This window comes from Thrips palmi, unplaced genomic scaffold (assembly GCF_012932325.1).
Source record: "Thrips palmi isolate BJ-2018 unplaced genomic scaffold, TpBJ-2018v1 HiC_scaffold_12, whole genome shotgun sequence".
Classification (NCBI taxonomy): Eukaryota; Metazoa; Arthropoda; class Insecta; order Thysanoptera; family Thripidae; genus Thrips; species Thrips palmi.
The window spans coordinates 5,530,247-5,544,750 of record NW_023144623.1 but is presented as its reverse complement, the minus strand read 5'-3'; the positions used below and the strand labels follow the sequence as shown (position 1 = coordinate 5,544,750).

The 14,504-nt window shown below is 57.9% G+C and overlaps 1 protein-coding gene across 2 annotated transcripts in view; it reads left to right on the top strand.

Annotated features, from left to right (window-relative positions):
- Positions 1-4,967: 4,967 nt before the first annotated feature.
- The window catches only part of LOC117640457, a 40,920-nt gene continuing 31,383 nt past the window's right edge, over positions 4,968-14,504 (top strand). For both annotated transcript variants that reach the window (XM_034376962.1, XM_034376961.1), the window contains exon 1: positions 4,968-5,316. In XM_034376962.1, the coding sequence (XP_034232853.1) occupies positions 5,281-5,316 (36 nt within the window). In that variant the 5' untranslated portion in view covers positions 4,968-5,280. The remainder of the gene's footprint in view (positions 5,317-14,504) is intronic.

Below are 14,504 nucleotides of genomic sequence, written 5' to 3'. Positions count from 1 at the left end.
CGTGCGGCTGCGGGCGGGGTCAGGGTGGCCAACATGACACGTTATTGTTCCAGGAAGGATTAAAGGTTGGCCACACTGATCATCATGCATAGAGCGTGGAGTCGGACTGCCGTTTGTTTCCCTTATCGACGAGTGCCGATCGCCCTCAGCGTGCTTCAGCGTGCAGCTTCAGCCCAGAGGACCCACTTCCAGCTCACTGCATACAAGACAGTGCGGGCCAAGCGGTCTGGCTGAGGAGTTGTGGGGTTTTTAAATGTCCTGAAATTGTGAGGCCATTGAGTTGAACTCTACATTGACTCAAGCCTGATGCTCATCATCTTTGCTCTGGTCTTGGCATCATTTCAATTATCATCCCAGTTTCATTCAGTAGGCAACCTTGATGTTCAATTCATGGTTTCTGCCCCGGTCTTGACACCATTTCAATTCCAGCAAATTTGTGTTTGTTCAGGGACGCGGCAGTATTGCGAAACATGACACGTCTGTGTAAACTTTCGTCGCACCGGCCCGAAATGGCTTTTAAAATTTCATCTCGTCCCTGCTGTTCTTATTCCCTCCCCGGAGCTCCTCCCCCGTGATCCAATTCGCCCTGAGTTTGGCCAAAAAAAATGTGTTTGACAAACGTCTGGGCCTCCTTTCTCCTGCCTCGCCCTGTGTACTTGTTTGCATAAGATGGTTGCTTCTGCTGCAGGTGTCTCAGCCTGCCTGCCCCCGTCTCGGAGCAGGTCATGTGAGGCCACGGCCCTGGCCAGGCCCTGGCCTAGACGTGTTGTGTTTTTTGTTTGCGTGTGTGAGTTGGCTTCATCACTGGGATGGTCCAGTCATTTCGAGGCGTCGCGTCCTATGGCCCTTTGAGTTAACTCGCCATCGTCCGTTTTTATATCCCCTTTTTTTTTTCACACGGTGAATCTATCTTCCACCTCTCCTCCCCTTAATTTTCGTTCCTTTGCATGACGCTAAGTGCGGTGTTTGCTGCTCACTTCTTTCGGATTGTCATTCTGATTACACGTTAACCCGTTCACAGCCTTGTGTTGCGCAGCAGGTTGTACCGAAAAGTGTTGGCAGGCCGCGCCTGGCCGCGCCACCGCTATTGTCAGGCCGCATGGGTAATAACTGTGCCGACTGCACACCAATACGTTACACGTGTGGTTTGATCTGGATGCCCGATTACGGAGTGAAGGGTGCTGTGTGTGTGTCTGTTTGTGTGTGTGTGTGTGTGAATGGCGCCAAACCTTCGCTACGATCACAGTCTGAAGAAGGAACCCTCAAGGTGTTCTGGCTCACTCCGCATCGGACTGGCGCCATCCTGGTGTAGACCACTTTTTCCTCCGTTTCGATAAATTAGAAAAACTCCAAAACACTTGGCCAAACGTCACATTGCACTTTGCTCAAATTTATGTCTGCACATTTCTGAACACTATTGTCGGTGCTCCTGCGCTTGATGAAGACGCCAGCACGGCAGGGCAGGCCATGGGGCAGGCCGAGCAGGTCGGAGAGACTCATCAGCCGGAGTCACGCCGTCAGACAAAGGGACGGCGCGTTAGTTCGCGCCGCCGTCGCCAGGCGGCGCTGCGGCCCGCGCTTTTCGTGACTTTACTAAATTGCCCGCGCCGGCCTGCCACCGCCTGCTTCATCTGTCGTCGTCGTGATTTTGACAAGTTGGTTAAAAACCTACAAACGATAACGGCCGGCCCAGAGTTTCGCCGGCGGTGAGAGAATGGAGAACTTGTCTGTCTGTCTATCCGTGCGCCTTGCCACCAGTCAATCATTAGGTAGCAGCTAGTTCTCACGACGCATATGGAACGACACATCCATCATATCGTTCTGCTACTCCGGCAGCTATTCCTGGAAAGCTGCCTCGCATCATGCATGCACCTGAGCTGTGTGTGTGTGTTTGTGAGGGAGAGGGGGAGGGGGTTACTGCGTGCAGGATTCGCGTAGGTCAGGGCAGCATACCGCACTACTGAAAAGGATCCAGATCTAGGCGTGGCCGGCCCGACCCGGTCCGTACAGTGTCTACATCGTGAAGGAATTGAATCATTGTCCGACATTTATGAGACACTTTCTTTGCGAGGTGATTCATCTCTCGACCGCAAAGTTTCAGTTGTTCGAAAAGCGGTTTATGGGGTAATCCGTTTGTTACCGCATTGAACTTTACATGTTACATGCGTATTATGGCCTCTATTGTGTTGCGTTTTGTAGTGTGAGCGCCAGTACTTTCTTCCAGGAATATTCTGGCAGTCTCCAGCAGAGCGTCACACGTAGTTTAGAAATTGACACATTGAATTGAACAAATTCATGTTGACGTTTTGAGATCTCCCGCCTGCAAGGAAGGCTTTGACACTGCTGCTCTCCTTGGCTTGGCATGGCAGGCACGCAGATGCACCACAGCTGGAGCCACATGCTGGATAAGCTTTGCGGCTGGATCCCGGCTCGAGTCCAAGTTTGGGTTCGGGGAAGTGCACACTGCGCAACCCATCCACTGCTTCACTTTCGGTGTCTCGCCAGTGTACAGTCCAATAAAGCCTACAAAGTTACGTACCCACGGAATCCAGGCTATTTGTTGGCAACACTGCTAAATTTTGGAACACAAACGGATGAGTTGCACTGCTGCGCTGGTTGATGCCGGCTGATTGCTCGTGGCCAAGTCAGCCATAAGGCAGCGCGCGCACTGTTCCCCGAAAAACCAGACCGGCCGACACATCAACCAGGCCGTGGCGGGGCGGGGCGCTTGCTCGACGGGGGAGCCTCCGACGCCTGCCCGCGGTCAGCGACGGCCTGTCTGCCCCCTCCCCCTCCCCCCCTCCCCTGACCCGCGCCGCAGGTGCGCGTGTAGGTACCACTGCAGCGTGCGTATGCCCTGACAGGCTGATCTCTTCATTTCTGACACCCACGAGAGGTTCCCCCTGTGTGTGTGCGTGTGTGTGTGTGTGAGCGCTTGCCTGTGAGTCCGCACGCCAGGCGATCCTCTAATTAAACTCCAGCCAGGGGGGCTGCAGGCTGAGGCAGGCTGAGGCGGCTCAAGCCTCGCCGTGCTCCGCGTTATTGGCGAGGAGGAGGTGCTGCACGCCGCACAGTGGGCCAGAAGACCGGTAGAGGCGGCAAAATTTCTAGACGCGTTTTGAGCTCCAGAGTCGCTAAATGGGACTCGAACCGAGCGTGTGACTCCACCAATGGATTCCTCGTTCGGAGAGCAGTCTATTGGTGGGGTCACACGTTTGATTCCACAAAACGCGTCGAGACTTTTTGCCGCCTCCGCCGGTCTTCTGGCCCACTGTGCGCGGGGCCGTGGGGGGTCAGCTGGACCATTGGCCGCCATCGGCCTGAAAAACATGCCGTATGCAAACAAGATAGGCGTCAGCTAAAAGCCCCACTTTATCACTAGTGTCGCCTTGTTGCGGTGGGTGGCGCCTTGCCGCTCCCTGACGCCGCGCTCGCTAAAAGCGGACAACGCGGGTTCGAGCCCCGCCCGGGTCCTGGCCGCACCTTCTTATTTTTTATTTTTTATGGCTCCCGCACCGTCCGCCACGGCCTCATGCACGCCGCGGAGCTCGCGAAGCTGGCGAAGCTCACCGCCCGCCTAGGCGGCCTAGGCTTGCTCGGGCCGCCTGAGTCGGGCGCCGGTACTGCCCTGTGTCCTGAAGTGGGCCAGGGCCTCGGCCAGGGCCTTCAGTGCAGCAACAACAACAACAAGACCGACAACGGTAGTAACAACGATAGCGGCGATATACCGCTCGCGTGGCGCTGGACGGCGACGACGCCGGGAGAAATCCGCGAAGCGGCACGCTCACTCCGAGAGTCGTCGCTCCGTCTCTCTCACGCTCGCGCGGCGCCCCGCGTCGGTGCGAGAGAGACAGAACGACTCGCGGTCTGCAGCTCGGCATAAATAAGGACCGGTGCGACAATGCAAGGCAATGCACGGCGCTGCAATCAGGGGCGGCAGTGAGTGGAAAAGGGGGGGGGGGCACGGTGAGGTGCGGCACCGGGCCGGCACGGAGCCCTCCGCGGGGTCACCCAGACGGACTCCGCTGGTATGCCGGCCCCCCTGCGGACCTCTCCCTCTCTCTCTCTCTCTCTCTCTCTCTCTCTCTCTCTCTCTCTCTCTCTCTCTCTCTCTCTCTCTCTCTCTCTCTCTCTCTCTCTCTCTCTCCAGGACGATGACGACGGGCCCCCCCGCGGGGCCGCCGCATCCCGCCTAAATAAGCCCCCTCGGGAATCAGAATCTGAAGCGCGCGCAGAGTCCGAATGAAAATGTTCGGAACGCGCGACCGGCGAGCAGCGAGAGAGAGAGAGAGAGAAAGAGAGAGAGAGAGAGAGAGAGAGAGAGAGAGAGAGAGAGAGAGAGAGATTCGGCTTGCAGGCGGCGTTGCAGTTGCGGAGGTTATTCGTTCGTCCGGTTTGGTTCTCGTCCCAATGGTGATGATCGAACGCGACATGAGGCGTGTGACACTCACGTGTGTGTGTGTGTGTGATTGATCGCTCAAACGGGGGTGCCAGCGTGCCCCATTCGACCACAGCATGTGTCTGCCCGGCGTCACGGTTGTGTATTTCATCTTTTTGCGTCACCGCTGCCCCCACGTCGCTGCAAACTCTTGGCGGACGCGTTTTTTGAAACATTCAGATTTGCAGATTTTTCAGATTCAAAACTGCCCGACGTAGTAGTGGCTGAATGGGTGAGACTCCGACAGCAACACAGCAGCTGAAGGAAGACTTTCCGGCGCGGCCGCCAGAGCGCGCCCGAGGCTGGTCGGCCGGTAGGCATTATGTCTCAGGTGGTGGAGAAGGTGGAGAGCCCCCTGGTCGTCGTCGGGACGCTTCCCCGCCCCTCCGCGCCCCGGGCGGGTCCTCCTCCCTCACCCTCCCCGCCCCGGCCGCGCCGAGGTCTGCCGAGCGGGCGAGGGAGAGAGAGAACGAACGAAGCCTGCCAAGCCGGCCGCCAGCCGCCACCGCCACCGCCGCCGCCGCCGCCGCCGCCGAAGCCGACCGAAGTCAGTCACCGCTGAGCCGTCGTAGAGGAAGCACGCTGCTGCCGCTCGCTGCTCTGCTCCTCGACGCCGCTCCAGTTCGACGTGTTCGAGTCACCTCGCCGACTTACCGTGTGGTGCCACCCGTTGTGCTTCAAGCCCCTCCAAGTTTCCCGCCGTGTATCCGGCGCGACCCTCTCCCTGTGAAAGTGCAGTGTGGTTTTTGTTTTGTGTGTGTGCGCCGTGGTTGTGTCGCCAACCCGGTTCCAGTGCGTCAGTGTGTGCTTTGCGACATGTGCCCCTCTGCGAACAAGTTCAAATGACGGATAACTCAGTGATGAATGCCATGGACGAGGTGAGTTGCTTTCTGGAACCCCGACGCCTCCGCGCGCGTGGAATGACCACCACCGCGAATATGAATATGAAAATGGTATCACGAGGGAAATAGTGCGGCGGCTAATGAGCACGCAGCGCGCGAGTTTGAACCGCAATGAGAGGCAAACACGGCGTTGTGTTCCTTTTGCGGGATTTGCCGGCCCGGCATGTTCGCCGTGTTTGCATGCTCATTTGCTGCTTTCGATCCCATGGCGGCCGAAAACAACAAACGCGTCTGAACTGGCGGCACATTCAGGTTCAAATACGCCGGGCCGGGCCGCCGCTTCCCGAAATTAAGGGGTACCGGACCGGCCGCCGCCGTGGCGTGCCAAGAAGGCCGTGCCCTTGCGCCGCCGTGCGCAGCCGATCCGCTAACGGAATTTAGCGGGACTGCATATTTACGTTCAATTGTACCTCTCTGCGTGTGTGTGTGTGTGCGTGTGTGTGTGTGTTCGAGTTTTAAGTGTATTTATCGTTCATTACTGGCTTGTCAACGCCGCCGGCCTCCATGTGCGGCGCCGCCGCCCCACATGTGCGTTTTCCCCCGTTCCTATTTTTGGAGGCGTTCCGAACTCTTTTTACCTTTCCCCGTCCGCCGGTCTGTCTGTCTGTCTGTCTGTCTGTCTGTCTGTCTGTCTGTCTGTCTGTCTGTCTGTCTGTCCATCCGTCTGTTCGTCGGGACTCCCGTGTGGGAGGCTGTCCGTGCACCTTTTCTCGGTGACAATCGAACGGATTGCAGAAACGGGCTGTGAAAACAAATTGTGCAAACACGTTGGGGAGGTCGCCCCGGTCGCCACGTTGCAGACTGCTCGCTGGCACACTGTAGTGCTGCACTGTAGGAGCGCCGCCCTCAGCTTCAAGCCCCTGGCCCTGGCAGTGTAGGCCCTCCTGCGATTCAATGGAGGATGAACGGGTCGAGCCATTCTATTGAAAGGTGCTCTCGACAAGGTGTCTCGTCGCTGCGTCTCTGTCGCACCGCCACGGGACGCCCCGTGAGTGCGAGAGAGACGGCCCGTCCAGGCCGCCCCGCTCCAGCCGCCGGCAGGGCTCCGGTCCAGCCAGCCAGCATCCTTGTTGACACGTCGGTGCAAAACCCGGACCGCCCGCCCGGCCGGCCGGTCGGCCCGGCGGACGTCGGACCTCGCCGTCGCCGTCCTCCGCGACCACGCCGTGCCGCCCCTCCGGGATGATTTGTTGCTTGACCACGCGCAGCATCGCGAAGGGCGCGGCGCGGCGAGAGGCGGACACGGCCTGGCGGTGACCTGGATGTAAAGGGCTTGCTTTTGTCCTAGGTTGCGCTAGGTCAGGAGGCCGCGCTCCGCTCGTGTGTGTGTGTGTGTGTGTGTGTGTGTGTGTGTGTGTGTGTGTGTGTGTGTCGCCGTGTGCGTGCCGACGCCCCTCGCTATTAGCCCAGGTCGCGGTGCTGCGCGGTGCTCCGCGCTGCTTCGCTTGCTAATGGCAGTGTTTCATATTCAATCAGTGCGCCTGGTGCAGTGCAGCGCCGCTGTCTCTCTCTCTTCCTCTCACAGAGAGAGAGAGAGAGAAAGAGAGAGAGAGAGAGAGAGAGAGAGCGGTCCCAGGATGGCGTGCTGGCCGGAGGCGGCTGCCACGGCGGCGGCGCGAACCACGGCGCGAACGGCGGCGCGAACCGCGAGCGGCGCGTCGCTCGGCATTGACACAAATTGGACGAGCGGCGGCCTGCAGCACTGCAGCTGTGGTGCGCGGTGACGCACTTCGACGCCTGCAGGCGGCCTGCATGGCCTGCCCCGGCGTGTCGTGTCCGCGGCCACGACGCCGAGGGGCTTTCCCTGGCGCGGACGACGCCACCGAGCCGACCGAGATTCCCAGGCACCACGCCCACGCCTGGAACGCGGACTGACACACTCGTGTTTTGGACCAGGCAGAGTTATAGGCGCTACGGAAAACGGGGTGACTGCGTGGGCCTGGAGGAACTATCGCACTCGTACGTCTGCCTCTCTCTCTCGCACTCGCAGGGCGTGCCGAGTGGGTGCGACAGAGACAGAACCTGGTTGAGGCTCCTGATTGCTCATTCTCTCACCCTGCTGCCGTGGCGCTGCACTCGGTTCTCACTGACCCTCGAGCAGGCTGTCTCTCTCGCACTCGTGGGGCGCGCCGTGTGGGTGCGAGAGAGACAGAGCTATGCCGCACTCGACAATCGGAATCAAGGAGGTATTGAGAAGGAAGAGCACAATTAGGCGCGGCGAGACCGTGTATAGTCCGTGTGGTCCTGGAGGAGTCCTGGAGGAGTCCTGGAGGAGTCCTGGAGGAGTCCTGGAGGAGTCCTGGAGGAGTCCTGGAGGAGTCCTGGAGGAGTCCTGGAGGTGTCCGCTCGGGTGGGCCGCACCGCCCCTTTTGTCGCCCCGTCTCTCTCGCACTCGTGGCCCGCCGTAGCAGCGCGTCAAATGGGGGTTCGTTTGTGACGCGGGGCGTCGATACTGTGACGGTGACCAATCCAATTGGCGAGCCCCGCCGCCCCTTCCTGGAACACCTGGCATTTCTTTTTAAAGGTCCGTTTGCCGTTGCAGAGAGCCTAGAATAGTTTTTGTTGTTGTTGCTGAAATGGGAGGAGCCTTTTACAAGTTATTTTGCTGTTGTGTGTGATGGGAGATCAGCAACATTTTCGTACTCATGATGATAGACATCATTTGCAATTTTCAGTTGCCCGTTCGAGCATCTAGCAATCTAGCATTTCCCTAGGGTTGTTGTTGTTGTTGAGCCCCTTCCAGTCTTGTTGTTGTTAAGGAGATTACCCGGCGGTGGGCGGCTTGATTTATCGCCGCGTCCTGCGAGTCCCTCCGGAGGGCGGCCTGGAGGCCCTGGAGGCCCTGGAGGCCCTGGAGGCCCTGGCGGCTCCAGAATGTGTTTCCTGGAGAAATGCTGCGCCTTCCTGCAAAAACGAAAACGGCTTGACGGCAGGAAACGCGGCGCGGCCGCCGCCGCCGCTTTCGATGTGCCACCGCAGCGGTAGGAACGGCGGAAAGGAGCGCACTGTGGGCTAGAAGCCCGGTGGAGGCGGACAAAACTCTAGACGCGTTTTGAGCTCCAGAGTCGCTGAATGGGACTCGAACCGAACGCGTGACCCCACCAATGGATTGCTCTCCGAACGAGGAATCCATTGGCGGGGGCCACACGTTCGGTTCGTGTCCCGTTTAGCGACTCTGGAGCTCAAAACGCGTTCAGAGTTTCAGCCGCCTCCACCGGTCTTCTGGCCCACTGTGGAGCGTTCGAGCAAGGCGCCGCCGCCTGCCATCGCGAACTGTACAGTCGCGCGCGAGCGTTCGCCTGCACCGCCTCGCTCTGCGCCTTCCATAAACTCATTCGCCGGCGATATTAACTCGAGTCGGGGGATTTTAATAATGTCGTGTGTGTGTGTGTGTGCTGCAGCCATTCGAATGATCGTAAATATTGGCCGTGTGTGTGTGAGTGTGTGTATGTGTTCTGCAGTGCGCCTTGCACGAGCGCTTGCCACAGCCTGCCATACGGGGCAGGACTTCGCTCCCCCGCTGACTGACTCCAGACGGATTACTCCCAGGCAGCGCGGGGAGGGGAGGGGGAGGGGTTGAAATGAGAGCGTGTGTGTATGACCTTAGGAAAGGTTCAATAAGGAGGGGTTTGACCAGCAGCCGTCACCCCTGTGTGTGTGTGTGTGTGTGTGTGCGTGTGTACTTTATTGGATTTTCGTCGCGTGTGTGTGGGTGGCAGCGTGGTAATGAAGCCTCAGGGGAGCCGGGCGAAGCGTGGCGAAGCACTACACGACACTATACAGGAGGAAAATGAAGAAAAACGGGCCGGCCGCCGGCGGGAGTCGAACCCGCGGCGCGTGTGTGACACTGTCCAGACGCCTGCAGCCGGCCGCGGTGGTCATTACGCTTCGGAATGGCCGTCTCCGCGCTGGGCGGCGACCATTTCTCACCCGGCCGGGCCAATATCGCGTAATCGCAGACTTACACTGCAGGCGCGGCTTCCTCCCCCCCCCCCTCCCCCGCGGCGGAAACTACTACACTATACAGCTGTCACTGTAACAGTTTTTTGGCCCCTGTTTTATTGGCGGGGCCGGCCGCGGGTATAAAAGTGAATATTGACAATCATGGACAGCGGACTCTGTCTCTCTCGCACCCTCGGAGACAGCACGCGGCAGGGCCGGCAGGGAGTGCCACAGTGTGCCGGTAATGCCAGTGTAAATACACCGTAAACACGCGGCCGGCCCTGCTGGGCGTCGATTCCATTCCATCGCTGTCTCTCTCGCGCCGCGGCGGGGCGGGCCCGGGCGGGCCGCGAGTGCGAGAGAGACGGTGTACCAGTGTACCGTCGGTATGATTCATTCCCCGCTGCCATCGACAGTCGATTTATGGTCAGCTAATCCTTCGATCCGTGGCTGCGATTGCTGAGAGTCCGGGCCGCGTTCGGATCGGAGTCTCTTTGTTGGGGGCCGTCGGCGAGCACCGTGGTCTTCCAGTGCAGGGCGCCCGGCCGCGTCCGGAACGCCCTCGCCAACGGGGCCGCTCGCCGTCCCAGCTGGACGCGGGGACCGGCTTCAGGGGCGGGCCCCGGCCCGGCGTGGTCCCGGCACTCCGGACGCCACCGCGCACTTCCCGGATTCAAAGGGGTTCAGACCGAGGCGTCTTGGCGTGTGCACGCCAGCCTTCGACTTTATATGACGTACACACACACACGCACACACTCACAGTGTGGAAAAATGGCGAAGAGTAAAGTAGTTTCGCCGATGGACAGCGCGCATCTGGATCTAAATACGTAAACAGCGGATGGGCTGTGAAATAAAAATTCATTTTGTTGTTGTTGTTTGTCCGTGCGCGCTCCGCGCGGCCAGTCCGCGGCACATAGTCCAGGACCCCTAGTCAAAATAGGGCCCTAACCTTGAACAAAATTGTATAAAGCTGAATTTTGGATATGTTGTAGCGCTTGATTCACTGAGTCCGCCGCACTATTTGGTTTCGCTCCAGACCCTGTGCGTCATGCCGATAATTGAAAAAAAGGGCCTAAATGCACGACAACACGTCTAGGCCTCTAGCGTACTCCCTAATTAAGATAGAAGGCTCGGGCAGGTGTCTAAATGTTCGCTAGACACTGGGGAACAACCTTACAATGCTCGGGACTCGCCGCGCCGAGCGGGGCAGCCGCAAATTCGAAATTTGTTCAACAGTCGTTTTTAACGCTTTTTATCTCTCGCCGTAGCTCGGAAATGAGCCAGAAAGTCGTAAACAGCCCCCAAACAAACGCCGTGCGCTCAAACCAGACCTAGACGACGGTACTCTTACTTTTACTATAACTTGAACCAGTGCTGAGAAAATCGACCAGAAGGAGAGCGGTGCAGAGTCGCCTGCCGGTGGGATTCCTGCTGGCAGGCGACTCCGCTACGCGCCGCCTGTTCCCCCTCCACTCCGACGCGCGGCCGCCTCCCGCACGGCGATCTGTCTCTCTCCTCCACCCCTACTGCGGCAAGGCGTGCGACAAGGAAAGCACCAGCTCGCCTCGGAGCGGCTGCGCGCGCTCATTCAAACTGAGTTTCGGGCGGCGGCACGTTGAATAGGAGAGGTTTGGCCAGGCTCGGACTGGCCAGAGCAGACAGGCAAAAAAAATATGCCGGGACCTTCGGGTTTGGGACCAGTAACGTCACAAAGTTGGTCAAAAAGTGTTTTAATCGTCGAAAGTAGCCGTTTTCGCTGAAATTTTAGCGGCCACTGCGTCCGATCTAGTTGCGGCCAAAGGCCCCCCCAGACGCCCTAGTATTCTAAAGACCGTACTCTTTCATGCCCTGTATCGGGAAGACGTAGACCACAACGATTTTGCCTTTGACCGCAACGATTTGGGACCAAAGTTGGCCAAAAAGTGGTCGAATCTCGGAAATTGCTGATTTTACCTACTTTGGGCGGCCACTGTGTCCAAACTAGTTCCCGTAAAAGGCCACCCCGACGTCCTAGTATTCTTAAGACCCTACTCTTTCATGCCATGTATCGGGCAGACGTTGACCACAACGATTTCGCCTTTGACCGCAACGATTTTGGGACCAAGCTGGTCAAAAAATGGTCGAATCTCGGAATTTTGCTGATTTTTCCTATTTTGGGTGGCCACTGTGTCCAATCTAGTTCCCGTAAAAGGCCTCCCCCGACGTCCGAGTATTCTAAAGACCCTACTCTTTCATGCCCTGTATCGGGAAGACGTTGACCACACGATTTTTGGGTTTGACCGCAACGATTTTGGGACCAAGCTGGTCAAAAAATGGTCGAATCTCGGAAATTTGCTGATTTTACTGACTTTTGGCGGCCACTGTGTCCAATTTAGTTGCCGTAAAAAGGGCCCTTTCCCTGACGCCCCAGAATTCTTAAGACCCAACTCTTTCATATCCTGTACGAGAAGGCTATTGACACAAATAGTTTGGGAGCGTTAGCCTCACATTGTTGGTCATGAAGGGTAAAAAAAATGATGATCGGGGGCCCGCTTTTGCGGTCTTATCCGCCGAGGCCTTTTGGGGGCCTGTCCAAGCCTGCGTTTGGCCATAGGAAGGCCTGGTTAGGAAAGGGCCTTTTTCGGGAACTAGTTTGGACACAGTGGCCGCCCAAAGTAGGTAAAATCAGCAAATTTCCGAGATTCGACCACTTTTTGGCCAACTTTGGTCCCAAATCGTTGCGGTCAAAGGCAAAAACGTTGTGGTCTACGTCTTCCCGATACAGGGCATGAAAGAGTACGGTCTTTTGAATACTAGGGCGTCTAGGGGGGCCGTTTGGGCCCCAACTAGATCGGACGCAGTGGCCGCTCAAATTCAGCGAAAACGGCTACTTTCGAAGATTCAAACACTTTTTGACCAACTTTGGACGTTACTGGTCCCAAAACCCCAAGGTCCCGGCTTTTTCTGCCTGTCTGCTCTGGCCAGTCCGAGCCTGGCCAAACCTCTCCTATTCAACGTGCCGCCGCCCGAAACTCAGTTTGAAAGAGCGCGCGCAGCCGCTCCGAGGCGAGCTGGTGCTTTCCTTGTCGCACGCCTTGCCGCAGTAGGGGTGGAGGAGAGAGACAGATCGCCGTGCGGGAGGCGGCCGCGCGTCGGAGTGGAGGGGGGAAACAGGGGGGCGCGTAGCGGAGTCGCCTGCCAGCAGGAATCCCACCGGCAGGCGACTCTGCACCGCTCTCCTTCTGGTCGATTTTCTCAGCACTGGTTCAAGTTATAGTAAAAATAAGAGTACCGTCGTCTAGGTCTGGTTTGAGCGCACGGCGTTTGTTTTGGGGGGTGTTTACGACTTTCTGGCTCATTTCCGAGCTACGGCGAGAGATAAAAAACGTTAAAAACGACTGTTGAAAAAATTTCGAATTTGCGGCTGCCCCGCTCGGCGCGGCGAGTCCGAGCATTGTAATTGTTTCCCCCGTGTCTAGCGAACATTTAGACACCTGCCCGAGCCTTCTATTTAATTAGGGAGTACGCTAGAGGCCCAGACGTGTTGTCGTGCATTTAGGGCCCCTTTTTTTCAATTATCGGCATGACGCACAGGGTCTGGAGCGAAACCAAATAGTGCGGCGGACTCAGTGAATCAAGCGCTACAACATATCCAAAATTCAGCTTTATACAATTTTGTTCAAGGTCAAAACCTAGGGGTCCTGAACTAACACCCCACCGCGATTGCCCCTACACTGTGGCTTTCCGAAAGTCCGAAAGGGAAGTCCACTGGAAACGGTCCCGGCATAACTGGACTCGCAGTGCGGTGCCCGGCGGTGCCCGCACGTGGCGGGGAAGTAACGCCTTCTTATGCATGATCATGATGAAGTGCGCGCGGAGTGCGGCGTGGTGTGGGTACGCGCGCGGGAAGGGAACCGCGGGGCATGTGACTCTCCAGTTACGGTACGGTGACACGCTGTTATTACGTGCCTCTGTGAAACGAAACGTGGACATGATGTATTGCCGCGCCGTGCCGTGCCGTGCCGCGCCTCTCATGCAGACCACAGCAGCCGCCTCCGCCTCCGCCAATCAGGATGCGCCGTTAAAATAAGTGATTCCGTTACTATCCGCTGCATGCACATCATCATCATCGTCGTCCCGGCGCCACACCACTGGCGAATTTGCGGCACGATTAGCGGCGTGTTACGCACGCGACAACATGGAGACAATTTGCCAGTGTGTTTGCACGCGTGTCTGTCTGTCTGTCACGCGCGTGTGCGTCCCCGTGCTGGCCGGCAGATTGTCGGCAAGCTGCTGCAGCTTTGGCGTGTGCTCTCTCTCTTTCTCTCTCTCTCTCTCTCTCTCTCTCTCTCTCTCTCTCTCTCTCTCTCTCTCTCTCTCTCTCTCTGCCGTGTCGCGTGGCTTGGCTGGTGCGTGGTGTGGACCATGCGGGCTATAGCTAGCAAAAGGATGAGGAGAAAATCATTATTATTGTCACCGATAATTTCGGCTATCCGGTTTCCCTCCTGTCCAAACACGTTGCACACTGTGTGTGTGTGTGTGTGTGTGTGTGTGTGTGTGTGTGTGTGTGTGTGAAAAGGGAAAAGGGGCGCCTGCAGTCTGGCCGACCGGTGTGCTCGCCTCCCTCGCAGCGTTGTGGTGCTGCTGACCCCCGACAATGCTGGCGACGTTGGGTCCAGAACAGGAGAAGGGGGCGGGGGGTGTCCATTCAAGTCTGGAGTGGCGAACATGGGGGCGGTTTCGGGTGGAGGAGATGGGCCGGCAGAGATATACGTACCGACCGCCGCGGCGGTGCAGTCTTTGGTAATCCATTTAGGAATTTTTGCGAGCCACAATGGCGACGGTGCGGGGCGTGTGGGTGGAAACGGGGAGAGAGAGAGAGAGAGAGAGAGAGAGAGAGAGACAAAAAATGGGGAGTGTTCTGCCGCCCCTTTTGTTGGTGTGGCGGGGCCTCTCAGGAGCTTCTTTTCTTCGCGCTGCAAAAGCTCTCGTTTTCGGCCTATTTTTTCGCAATTTCTGGTGCCGGGTTTCCGCAATGTTGGAAGGACCGCGGCCCGCGCGGCACTGCTGTTCCAGTGGGACGCTGCGCGGCGATGTCGTTTGTTTTGTGGTTAGGAGGGGTGCAAGAACCCCCTAGGACGGCGCAGCAGCTGGGTGTCGTCGCCAGTGTCATCCGCGGTGTGTGTGCGTGTGTGTGTGTGTGCCGCGGGCCGCGGGACAGGCAGCAAATCATGCACACTGTG